This window comes from Rhea pennata, chromosome 1 (assembly GCF_028389875.1).
Source record: "Rhea pennata isolate bPtePen1 chromosome 1, bPtePen1.pri, whole genome shotgun sequence".
NCBI lineage: Eukaryota > Metazoa > Chordata > Aves > Rheiformes > Rheidae > Rhea > Rhea pennata.
The window spans coordinates 145400367-145413481 of NC_084663.1; the positions used below are offsets into that span (position 1 = coordinate 145400367).

At 34.6% G+C, this 13115-nt stretch overlaps 1 protein-coding gene across 1 annotated transcript in view; it reads right to left on the reverse strand.

The window, feature by feature from the left end:
- The window catches only part of GABRG3 (gamma-aminobutyric acid type A receptor subunit gamma3), a 321544-nt gene that overhangs the window by 136022 nt on the left and 172407 nt on the right, over positions 1 to 13115 (reverse strand). Inside the window, exons 4-5 of the mRNA XM_062574967.1 lie at positions 8014 to 8234; positions 5546 to 5628 (exon numbers count right to left, since the gene is read on the reverse strand). Coding sequence (XP_062430951.1) covers positions 5546 to 5628; positions 8014 to 8234 — 304 coding nt within the window. The remainder of the gene's footprint in view (positions 1 to 5545; positions 5629 to 8013; positions 8235 to 13115) is intronic.

Genomic DNA, 13115 nt, shown 5'->3' on the forward strand with positions numbered 1-13115 from the left:
ATTTAGTATAACTTGGTCAGGTATCTACCTTCTGACTAAAAAATGACTTACAGGAAAGGTTTTTTTTTTTTTTTTTTTTTTAATTCTTCTTGACACTGATTTGTCTTATTCTTAACAGTGCTGATTAACCAAAAATTAAGATACAATTCTGTTTAATAAGCAGTAATACATGGTGTGTATAAAGGAAAGAGACTTCTGGCACCATAAAGGTGTTGGGAAAGAATGACAAGAGTATCAGTTTCACTTAGTAGGTAGCAGGCTCCCAACAGTCTGTGCTTCAAGGACACTGTCAAATCTAGCTTTTCTGAATGTCAAAATATTTCAAAAAATACCACAGGGCCCCCAAATCAGGAGAAAGAAGACTGGAAGCTTTGGGAGTCTAGACTCCACACGGGAGTCTTAGGGTTTCCGGTCTCCTTGCTCCAAAGGTAAGTTAAAAGTGGAGGTCCTAGCCCTGAAATATAGTTGCATACCCTAAACATCAGCTGCTGGAATACAAGCCCTTTTTTGGCTCTGCAGCAGACTGGCTAGAGAGTTTGCCCCAGTGACAGAGGCCTTCCTTGTTCCTCAGGCAATCAGGCAGGTAAATGGAGATACCATTGCTTCCTTGGAAGACTGCTTCAAAACTTGAGTAGATGGCAAATTCCTGGAGTAGCCCACCACAAATCCAGACACAGTTTCAGCAAAAGTTTGCTGGACTCAAGATATCAAGACTTAAGCATTTTAGCCTTCACTAACCAGCAGTTGCTGAAATTTTATTCTAGGGCCTAATTTTTCCTGGAAGTAACAGCACCTGCTGCCTCTCCAGGGGAATCTTCAATGTTGTGCAGAAAAGTCTCAAGAGTAAGTATAACAGGAGAGGGGAATTTGGCCTGCTATTAACCAAAACCTGAACTCTCTGGGAGAAACAGAAATCCTCAGAAGAGCAGAGGATACTACATGAATTAACCAACGGTGTTAACTTTCTATGATCATCAAGAACTCAATGGACAACCTCCAACATCAGGGAAGTTTCTCTGCCTTTCTTACTAAACAGAAATTTTGTGTATATAGGTGACTACACACAGATCTAATGATCAGGGATTTTTTATGTCTATTACTCTTGTATCACAATACATTGCATAAATTTGGAATTTGCACAGAACCATAAAATCATAAATGTTTAGAAAGTTATCTCAGATATACTATCACACAATAAGGCAGAAGACTAAGAGAAAGATGAGCATCACATTGATACTAAGAATATATATTAGTTTGGCATGAAGGCATCACAAATTAGATTTAGAAAGTATAAAATTATAATGAACATATTTATACCATGAATGAATTTGGACCATTTCATAGATGTTTATTACATCTTATTGGAATAATTAGACAAAAATCAGCAGAACTTCCAGGTGCAAAGTATCTTTTAAGATTTTTATGAGACTTGGCTTGGCTATAAAATGAAGGATCATAAAAAGATAAGATTCACTTAACACAGAAATATAACACAGAAAAGGAGATGCACTCGCCAGTGAATTAGATAAATATGTCATAAATATATTAGCTTAATATATGTATTTATATATTAGATAAAAAAAAAAGCATTGGTGGGGATTTTCAGGGAAACCTAAGAAAAGTTAACAATTGAACAACATAGTGGCAGATTATATTCAGAATGCCTATTGTAAGGAACAACTGAAATTACTCACGTAAGATTTTAAAGTATTTCCGACTAACTATATCCAGGCATCACTATGGGAACCTTAGTTAAAAAAAATGCTTAAAACAACGCAAGTTAACAAAAACAAAAAGGATCATGCACTCATTCTAAATCTTTGGAATAATTGACTTCTCTTTGAATACTGCATTGCACACCATTCGAAATATTTGAAAAAAAAATGCATAATGAAAATAGTAAAGTCCAGAAAAAGGCAGCAGTAACAAGAGTAGCAATAGTAACAATTCTTGGTCTAGGTGTTAGAAGAGGAATAGGAGGAGGGATTTGTCACAGATATACTTTGCATTCTTATACATGTACAGTATAAGTACAGTACAGTATTTGGGAAGAAACTTTCAATGGACATATTTTTCATAAATATTTTTTCTCTCTGTAAGTCTTAGTCTTGACTATTCTCTGAAATAAGACAGACTGAAATAAGAAGAGAGGATACATGCAATCCAGTACATCAATTCCTACCTTCCTGTAAGACGAAAAAGCTGCAATAGCTAAAATATGCTTGTCACAAAACCTGAATCAAGAATTCCATTGATGTCCCATGATCTGGTTCAACCTATTATAGAGAACACAGATGGGAAGTTCAGATTTGGATTAAGGCTCTTTCTGCATGTTGTAATGCCTTCCCAGCATCTTTAATGAAACTCCTCTTGATACATGAACATTAAGCTGTGTTCCTTATGGCCTGTTCTTCCTCAGGAGTAAAATTCTGCCCTCAAACTTTATTAATGATTCTACTGATGATATATGAGCTGAAACAAAGCACAGTTCCTTCCACAAAAACAGCATTTGTTTTTCTAGGCCAGGAGGAATAATAAAGAAACAAATTAAAATTGGTGATGACGGCTAGTTCTGCTAGAAGATTAATAATATGAGGCTCAAAGTACTGATCATGTAAATTGCATATCCATAAAGGTTTCACATTCAAAGAAATAAGACTTGATTGAAAACAGTTTATATTTAGAAATAGAGAATCTATTTCTTTCAAACATTGTCTTAGATTTGGATGAAATTTTTTAAATGCATTTCACATACAGCTAGAAGTTTTCCTCTCTCCTATTTTCAGTTGAACTGAAAGCATTTGGATTGTTTGTGAACATTTGTGTATATATTTTAGCATTTGCAGTAGGCACAGAATTTTAGGAATGCCCATCTTTTCCTTCCTTGTGGCAATCCTCTAATCATGGGCAACTCAGGACACTGTAGACCCTCTCACTTAGGAAAACATAAGTAACTAGCTACAAATAATTTTGGTTCTATCACATAAGTCTAATATTTTTTTAATAAACAATATTGTAATAGTGGCAAGAAAAATAATACAAAAAAAGCACATTAATCAATTATATCTTATGATTGCACCTTGCACCACAGCTCAATCTTACTACAATTGGTAAAGCCTTAATTTTGGCCTAGTAGATTGTTTCGGACCTCTGCTATGTAGCCAGAACAAATTTCCACAATTTGTTAAGTTCCTTGTATATAACTTGTTTTTCTAAGGTAGTTGACCAGCTCTCAACAAGCTGTAACGGGTTTGTCATCTCCATTTTGGTGTGGCTGCCACATGCTGTGACCTGAAGGAGTGTCACAGATTCAAGTTAATCTTGAGCACATGGATAAGGAGAGGGGAAGGGAAGTATTTTGCTGAGCTGAAAGTTTTTTGCTGAGCATCTTGAACAAACTGTCATGCATATGTGGATGCAGAGGGAAGTGCTGTTATCACATGATTTCTACAACCATTTAGGTTTTTATTTTATTCAAAGACACATATCTTGGAATCTTTGTCTGTAATAAGCTTGTTCTTTCAGACACTTATCAAACTGGCAGTAATAAACCATTCAGGAATTCACTCAGCCTTTCACTTCGTAAGTCCCACCAAATATCATGTGTCTTCAAACTTAGAGCAAGAAAAACTTCAAACTTCAAACAGAGCAAGAAAACAAACAAATTACACAGAGATGTCCTAGTATTACGAATATGCTAAAAAGAGCATTCACGGAAAGGAAAGTAATTCATTATGAACTTAAAGAAATAAGCTTTTTATCAACAGGAGCAAAAAGGTCGACAAAGCTATAAAACACTTTAATATTCAGTCAAGTTTTGTTCCATCTGGCAAGAAACTATAATTCTAATGTATACAGAACAAACTGGAACACGTTCAACTTCTGCTTGATCCTATGAAATCTCCATCTCCTTTAATGGTGATATATGTGTGTTTTCAAGGGAAGAAGAGTTCTGATCTAACAGATTTAAATTAAGAGGGATCACTTCAAATTAAGGTGTCATTTGAAATTTTCCCATGGAACTGAGACTTCTGAAATTCCAACTGATATTCAGTTTCTTTAAATAAGAAACACACAGCATAACTTACTCACATTCATCAACTGTCTAGTTATTGACAACAAATGAAGGTAAGATTTGAAGCTACTTCCCCGCCTATTATATTTCAACCTCTTCTTTGGATATTGCTAAAGCAGGACTTATCACACTTATGTGGTAGATTTAATTAGTATCTCCATAATGGGACTTAATTTTTAAGACCACTTACTCCTTTTCTAGTGCTGCAACACATCACTGGTAGATTGCCTCAAGGCAAGGGTAACTTTGTGTAGTAAGTAAACTTAGCTGAGGTAGGTAGAATTCAGTGACAAGTGTTCATTAGCAGGAAGGCTCATTCAGGAGGCATCTGCCTCCTGTTCACTTGAATATGCAGGTATTTCACATATCTGAATTAAGTGTACAACTATGTATTTTTGCCCAGGGTCACATATCCACAGAAGTCATTAAAAAAACACTAAAGTAATGATAATATTTTGGGGGGAAGTCAGCTGTTATATTGGCAGATTTTTCTGAAAAATTTTTCCTGAGGAAAAAGAAAAACATACCCTGGATCATCTGGAATCCAAATTCTGTTTCTAATTGATTCTAAAAGGTCACTGTCAGTGCATTTTTCATAAATTACAATCAAAACTCATCTATCACAGCAACATAACTATTAGAAAAGCATTAGTATTAGTCTTGTGTTGCTTTTAAAGAGATGGTGGAGAAAATACTGTTTTCTAAATGGACAAAATAATACATTTCCCATTCATTCACAGATCCTGACACTTGCATTTTATCAAAGGGAAAATCTTTACAGAAGACTCTTAAAAACACTTGTAATACATTTGCATTATATCATTTTGCATTACACAACTATGCAGGCATATCTATGAGCTGATAGCTCTCATGATTTTTCAAATGAATTAGCATGAAGAGAACCTTCGCTCGTGGTAATATTAAACCTCAAGAGTAACTCTCTTGACTTTTGTTTCCCATTCATTTCAACAATATATTTGTTTTGCCTGTTAAGTGCATCTTAAATATACTAACAACGCTACATGCAAGACAATGTAGCTGGGGCTACTGGAAGAACTGAGCAATCGTAGAAAAATGAGATTTATGGTACCTGACTAGTTATTGGTGTAGGTACTGGGCTTGTCCCCAAGCTGTGCATCTCCACAAGATACTGCATGTCTTTTTTTCAATTACATGTCATACAATACTCTAGATCAACACAGCCCAGACTGGCATGATTATCTATTTGTGCTGGCAATATGACTGAAGCTGGTACTGGCAAAAATAACAGAGTAAATCTACATAATAAATCTACATAAAACTTCATGACATAAGCCCATGCCAGGAATGCTAAAGAAGAAACAAAAAATCTAAGCAAATCTAAACATCCTCTCTACTGGTTGTGGAACAGTTGAACCCCTTGATAGAAACTAAACTCATACCTCTACATACCACTTACATACAACAATAAAGCATCAAAGCAGTACTTACAGCTAGAAAATATCAATGGACATGAGTGTTCATCCATTGGGAAATTATGTAGCTGCAGCTGGCATTCAGCATTGATGGTAAGCCTGTGGAGAGACCATCTATCTGTCACTATATATCAGTATAAGGAAAAGTTAAAAGGAGATGTTGGGTAACTGTAGGTAATCTTCCAGAAGAACTTTGACATCTTTAAGTAATGCCTCCAAATAAAAGGCTGCATACACAGACTGTTTATTGGCTATTTAGGCCTGATTTAAAATAACGGTAAATATTTAAGAACACAAATAATTTCAAATACATCCTCAGAGTTTCCTGATCCCCAAAAATCTGTGCATATGTTGTTCTCTAGATAGTTTATCTTTAAACGACATGGGATGGAAACAACTATTCTTTACAAAAATTACAGAATATGGTTTGCAATTCCATGTAAATAAAATCTTATAAAAAATCTTAAAAGAAACGTTCTCTACATTTACTTACACTGTGAAATTAAAAATCTTTTCATCATTTTGGGGTACTTCTTAAAGGCATGTTTAATCTCTTTATGTCACTGTTTCCTGAGTAGCATAGACATAACAAATAAATGAGGCACTAACACAGACAGCAGAAATGTCTTCAGCCCCATTTGAAACCTTCTCTACGAGGTTTCTTAACACAAAGGACACTGTGAATGGAGCTGATTTAAAAATGGCTATTAGAAACAGATAATATTCATTTTGATAGACTGCAAAGTCAGGTTTACCTGAGTAGATTGCAACAAGTACTAGTTTATTATGTAGACCTTCACAAGTCTGTAGTGGTTAGGAAACCAGACACTATATTAACTGCCTGAGTTTATGCAACAAGTGTGGGCTGTGTGGATTTTATATATATATATATGTGTATATATATGTGTGTGTGTATATATATATATGTATATATATATTTAAAAAAAGGCTAATTCAAAAGCTAGACAAACTGGATTTGGAAAGGTATGGTGCTTCAAATGCCTCAAATGTAGGATGACAAACAGAGAAAACCTCTGTCTTGGAAAGGTCACTCGTGAGGAACTGACCAACTGACCAGCATTTTTGTACTGACACCAAAACAAGATCTCAGGTGTTACAGCAGGAATGCATTAATGCCCCAAAATAGCCAACCTAAAAGGCAAGGAGCATAAGTCAACCTTGTGCACTTTCTCCTGAATACAGAATGTTTATCAACACATCACACAATCTGCATATACAGTAGTTTTCACTCCCATATTATACCAATACTGTGTGGTAACATAAATCAGATAAAACATTTATTTTTAAATTACATAGTGTTACTGACAAACAATGAACAATCTCAAAGTTCCTCTTAAGAGAAAAGAATTCAAAACATCCTTCATACATTCAGCATGCTCATTCAAACAATCCACTGGGTCAAATATTATCCCATTTTTTATCTGTTTAAATAAATTTTTGCAGTCCTCACATTTGACGTAGTTTCATTAGTGATAGGCATGTAAGTCTAACTATCATTAGGTAGATATGTAACTCACCTAAAAATACAGAAACAAGATCTGATTGAAAAAAAAAAAAAAAAAAAGAGAGAGAGTGGATTAAAGTTGTAATCTTAATGACCAAAAATTTTTTTTCAAAGGCTACTGACATAAGCAAGAGCTCTACCAGTGAACTCAGTGGAGCAAGCCGAGGAAGAGAAGGGCATTAAAATGTCAGTAGCGTTTCCAACTGCTTAATTTCTTTCTTACTGTTTAACAAAGACTTGTCATTGAAGCCCAACTGCAATTGCAAGTATGATCAGTATATGATATTGCACTCAGAATGTTGAATAAAATCATTGCAGAAAATGTAGTGTGAAGGAATATTTCTGGAAAAGTTTGCTGTGTGGAATTTGGTATATGGCAGAGCTTTCTTCTGTGCAATTCAGTTCTTCCCCTAAGTAAAAACATATCTTGATTTCCACAGGCTTTTTTTATGCGAATATGTATATAGTGTCTCTAACAACATAGAGTTGATAGTATCACAGAGTTTAGAAAACTCTAAAACTCTTCCAGCAATTCACCCTTGGGATGAGATGTGACATGATGTCTTTCAGTGCATCTTATCTGCATTGGCATTAGTATGAACCTAGAAATACTTTATCCAGTCTCGCATCTAAATCTGATCAGAAAGATTTTTGGCAGGATTTATGAGACTTTACGTTTCTGCTTTTAACAAACACCAAAAAAAAATTGATTTCTACAATTTAGGGAAACTTACTTTCAATACTTGAAGATTTTTTTTAAAAGACAATGCTTTGTTTTTTAAACTCTGCAGTTTATAAGTAATATAAGTCAAGTTATACTTGAATTTTCAATAAACATTTGTCAAGCAAGATCAGTAAACATTAGAAAGGAAACAGCAGAGGATAACAGAGAAAGCTCTGAAAATTACTACCGAACAAAAGGCACTAAAAGCTTTCAGCTACGTACTTTAACTGCTTACCTGAGAGTGTACAAGATTTTCCCATCGTTCCATATCCTGAGGAGCTGGTTGGGGGTAGTGATCCAGTGAGCTTCTGCTGTTTTGGAATTCCGGAATATCGTATCTGGTATCCAAATCAAACCAACCATGTTGCTGTTCAGAGTCAGTATTTTCATGGTACTGTTGAAACGAAGACGGCTGTCTGTCCATGTCTGGGCAAAAAATATATCAATTTGATATTCCTGCAATGAAAACATGATATGCAAATTGAAATTGGTTCGATGCTTCTCACTACTACTTGGTCTTTGATAAGGTCTATCCTTACGCAGATGGGCAAGGTATGTTCAAGCCAATGGAGTTATGTTTTCCTTTTTTATTATCAACCAGACTTTTAACCTTTTTCTTCCTTTGTTTTCTTTCTCTAACTACTTTAGAAAAGGTGCCAAGCTTCTCCCCTGCTTTGGTCCTTTGCCATAACAAACTCCGCACTTTCACATCCCTTTCAGTTCTCTCTGAAAAGTCACAGCTACAGGGTAAAATTTGCATAGACTTCTATGTCATAGGGCAGAATGATGAAAGAATGATTTCAGTCTGTGTTAGCAGTAGGTAAATACGAACAGGAGCAATATAAGTACGCTGGAGAACAATAAATTCCTCTGACTCTGGCAACGTCTTTGTTTGGTTGAGGGTTTTTTTGGTAATTCCAATAAATTATTTGTTCTGCTTGTAGCCAGATATTCAGTCACTCTTTCTCAGGTTACACTACAGCAGAATTAAAGACGCATGCTTGTGCTTGTTTGAGGCACCTTATGTACTTCAAATGCTAAGATCAAAGGGGCTGTTAATCTATTACCCTGAATAGGCTAATATCATCGAATCATAGAATCAGTAAGGTTGGAAGGGACCTCTGGAGATCATCTAGTCCAACCTCCCTGCTCAGCAGGGTCAGTTAGAGCATGTTAGACAGGGTTGCATCATGGCTTATATGTCACAATTTCATCCTTTCTTTCATTCCATATCTACTGCTGTAAGCAAGCAATAGGTAAACAGCCATAGTAGACATAATAACGCCAAAATTAAAATATATGTGGACATACACACAAAATGATATAGGTGAACACACAGATACACTTGCTAAGCAACTGAATACCCATACAACAAACTGTGTCAAAACCAGTATGAGGATGGTGAACTTCAGTCCTCAAAAGCCAGGAAAAGGTCGTTTTTAATTTCACCATGTTTATATGCCTCTCTCTCTTTCCAGATTGCTCTGTCTCTGACACAGGAATCCTATGGAAACATGCATCTGATCACGTCATGAAAGACCCTCTTAGTATGGCAGGGTTTATATTCTACAGTGCAGCCTAATACAGGGGCTGAAGGGAAAAAGGCTCTCAGATCCTCTGGTAAATGTACTCTTGATATAGAACTAAGGTTCTTCAGAAAAACAGGTATGTCTTGCCTTTGACTATTCTGAACTTGCTTTTATTGCATTTTTGCATGTCTACTCCTAAATCTCCTATTTAAAATGGAAGATGTAAAAAAAAAAAAAAAAAAAAAAAAAAAAAAAAAAAAACTATTAAAACTATTACATGAATAGTATTTCATATTGTTTTATGCAGAGAGTTTTAGAAGAGCATGTAGTCTGAACCATCTCGTTCTCTTGCACTATTACAATTTTGGCAAGCCATCCTTCTAGAGCTGATGTTGTAACACCAAGAAACCTAATTTATTGATATTGTAATTCTAGTCTAAAACACGCTCCAGGCTTCTCATCTCTACATGGCAAATGATCAACAGATACTTAAGAGGTGCTAGTGTGTATCCAAATGCCAGGTAATAGATCACCTTAGAACTTGAAGCCTAGCCACCAAAGGAATTAAGGACTATTTTTCTTAGCAGCCTATCTCACTGTCATTTTTCATTGTATTAGTTTTATTTTCTTAGGGAAGATGACAGATTATAATCTGAAGAGACTTTTTTTCATTTCCATGTTTACAAGGTTGCACATCTTCGTACACTTCAATAATGCAGTAATTTACACAGCTTACCTTTATTGCTACCTAGCTCTTTATAAATACTGAAAAGGGACAATCTTAGTTCACCAGATTTAAGATGGTAGAGTGCTGGTCTTCTGTCTTTACTCTTTTACTCTGTCTCCATCACTTTATCCTTGAAAGCCCAGTGACAAGTTAGCTTGGCACATTCAATTTCTATAGAGAAGAATATGCCAGACATGTCAATGGGTTTCTCCAAATGCTGAGAGAGTAGAGTTGCTTTTTTTAACTTGCCTGTGAGAATCAGTATTTATAGAATCAAAGATCATTTGTATACAGCTGGCTAATGAGTGTGCTGTCTTTTTTACAGACCAAGTTTTTACATGATATTCATATTTGAGGTTATTTTATCTGAATGCTTTATTTTGATTGTCAAATGATTACTAAGTTTAGGAATATCTATAATTCCCTTCTGGTAGATTGTACGTATTTAGGATTTCCTCCCTCCGCAAATGAAAGAAAGCCCCTGAGCTATGTAACACAACATCCTGTAGGTACTGCAGTTAGATCAGAGTAAAGTAGGCATCAGAGGCAGTATAGATGCATCATTGTGGTTTGCTAGCCAGGTAAACTGTTCTGGCTGAGAAACAGATTTTATTAGCCTAGAAGCAGGGCCATGCTAACACAACTATGCAACTTTCACTTGTCATTTCTTTCACTTATTACTAGATAACTAGAACACTCCAAATATGAGTCTTATTTAAAATACCTCTGCAATGGGGTTACTCTGCAGTGTAACTCCACTCACATAAAAATGGTTCAAGTCAAATGAAGTGGTTCATAGACTTTCTGAGTTACCCAAGTCCTTAAAAACACATTTTTCTTCATGTAAACTTATGTCATTTACAAAAAGCAAAGAAATATTTCAAAAAGAAAAGTTGATGAAAGTTTTTTAAAATTACTGGCATTGGCATTTTCCAAGTTTTACTGCTATTTTTTTCATCCAAAGTATTTATGATATGCAGAGTGCACAAAAATTTTGGCCCCTACATAACACATTTTTCTCAGTAAAAATAAATATACATATCCATTTAGTTTCTAAATTGCAATTTCATCCTTTATATTCTCTCCATTAATCCTTTTTAAGAGTGGATGTTAGATCAGTACATCCTTTACATTAATCTTTGTAATTGCTTCAGTGTTCAACCAAGCAGTTAATGAGGAATGGTAGTCATATATTCACTCCATGAGGAAGAGATGGAGGTCAGTTTTGAAACTGGCACTCAGTTCTCCACTTTTAATTGAGTTTAGCCTGTACACACTTCAGCAAAATTACCTTTATGTTCACTGATAACAGACACTCAGCTCACAGTGAAGTTAATAGATTCCATATACTGTTTTGCACAAAACTGGTACAGTGAGCTTGAACACTCTCCAAGAAATTACCAGAAGAAAGGCTTCCATGTTGGTTTCACATATAACTCAATATAATAAAAGAATATTTTTCATTTGCTAGCTAATGCTACCCGTGACTTAGAAGAATGCTTATGTTCATAATCTTTATAAAAAGTAATGGTTTTACTCAGAGAGTTCAGGCAAGACATCACATTTTAGTGAAACAATGCTTGAGATGAAGCAATGTCCTAAAATTCTAATAACATTCTGTATGTTTTATTCTACCACCACACAAGAAATATTACCATCTTTTCTTGTTTACTTTTTTGACAACAACCTTTGATTATTATAATTAACACAGGAAGAAATAAAAAAGAGCAAAAACTTTAATGAGGCTCCCTCCTAGCTGCAGAAAGGTGAAACTATGATGTTCTCCATAAAATGATGTCAAGGTCATGTACACTAAAATGTGCTGTCGCTATAAGTTTTCTGTCTCAAGGATTGATTTTTGCTATGCTACCATAACAGGCCTAAGACTTTTGCTGCTTACACCAACTCTACATATTCACACTGCATCTGGTTGTATTAGCTGAAGTTATACTTCCAAAGAAACATTACTCCTTGAATAGAAGGGAAAATCTTATGAAGAAATGAAGAAACACGTTAATACGGAAGGAAATTTTAGGGAAATCTTATTTCCTTTCCTTATCCTTCACGTATTTTCTGAAATAATATAAAACTGCTCTGATGCAAAAATCAATTATCCTAAACTTGAAGCTACTGATTATTATCATGTTTAATAATTTCATTATGATTGAATTTAAAAGTAAACTGATAAAGCATTTTACATGTATAATTTGAAGTCACACACTTAGAAATTTCATCCAAGTGGAATCTGTATGAAGCAGTTTCTACAATCAGTCCAAATCTGATTACAAAAAAAATTATTTTTTCTGCTGCTGCGTTCAAGGATATGATACATTTTAAAATTTTAAGAAACTCAAAAAGCAGGAATATGAGACTGGAATATTATGTTTCCCTATAGAAGGCATAAATATTCAGCTGAAGTTGTGAAATACACATCAGTGTTTTGAGAAATTTTTAAATTTTCAGTACTATTTCCAGAAAGATTAATATTTTTCAGTAAAATTAAATCAGTTTATGCTTATTTTGTTTGATCATATCAAAATGCAAAGCCTACTATCTGGCAGCTAATTTCCTTCTGAGCGTCTTTGCTTTTTCTCTGCTATCCCATGTTGAGTAGCTTATCACCAAAGTCTGTCATTTTTTTTTCAATTTACCCTTAAATTAATGTATTATCTTATAAATGTCATCACATAAAGAGTCAACTTGTTCTGCTTTCAAGACTTATTGACAAATATTTAGTACAACTTAAAAATAATACAAGTAAAATTCTGTTACTGAAAATATTTCACTGTCACCTCCAACAAGGTTATCTCTGAAAACAGGCTTCTAAAATTGACACTGGACAATGCTCACCCAATTTCCAGTGATATCTTCTAAAACCTACAAAAACATTTTATGATCTTTTTACCTGTACTGTATGCAAGTAATTGTCTCATAGAGAACGTTTCTGTGTATTCATATTTCATACTCTGTATTCGTATTTCATAAGCTCACCTGTAAATCTGAAACATTTGCTGAGAAAAATGATTGAATGAGTTGAGAAAAAGAAACTTAATTTTTCTCAAAATCAAATCACGATTTAAC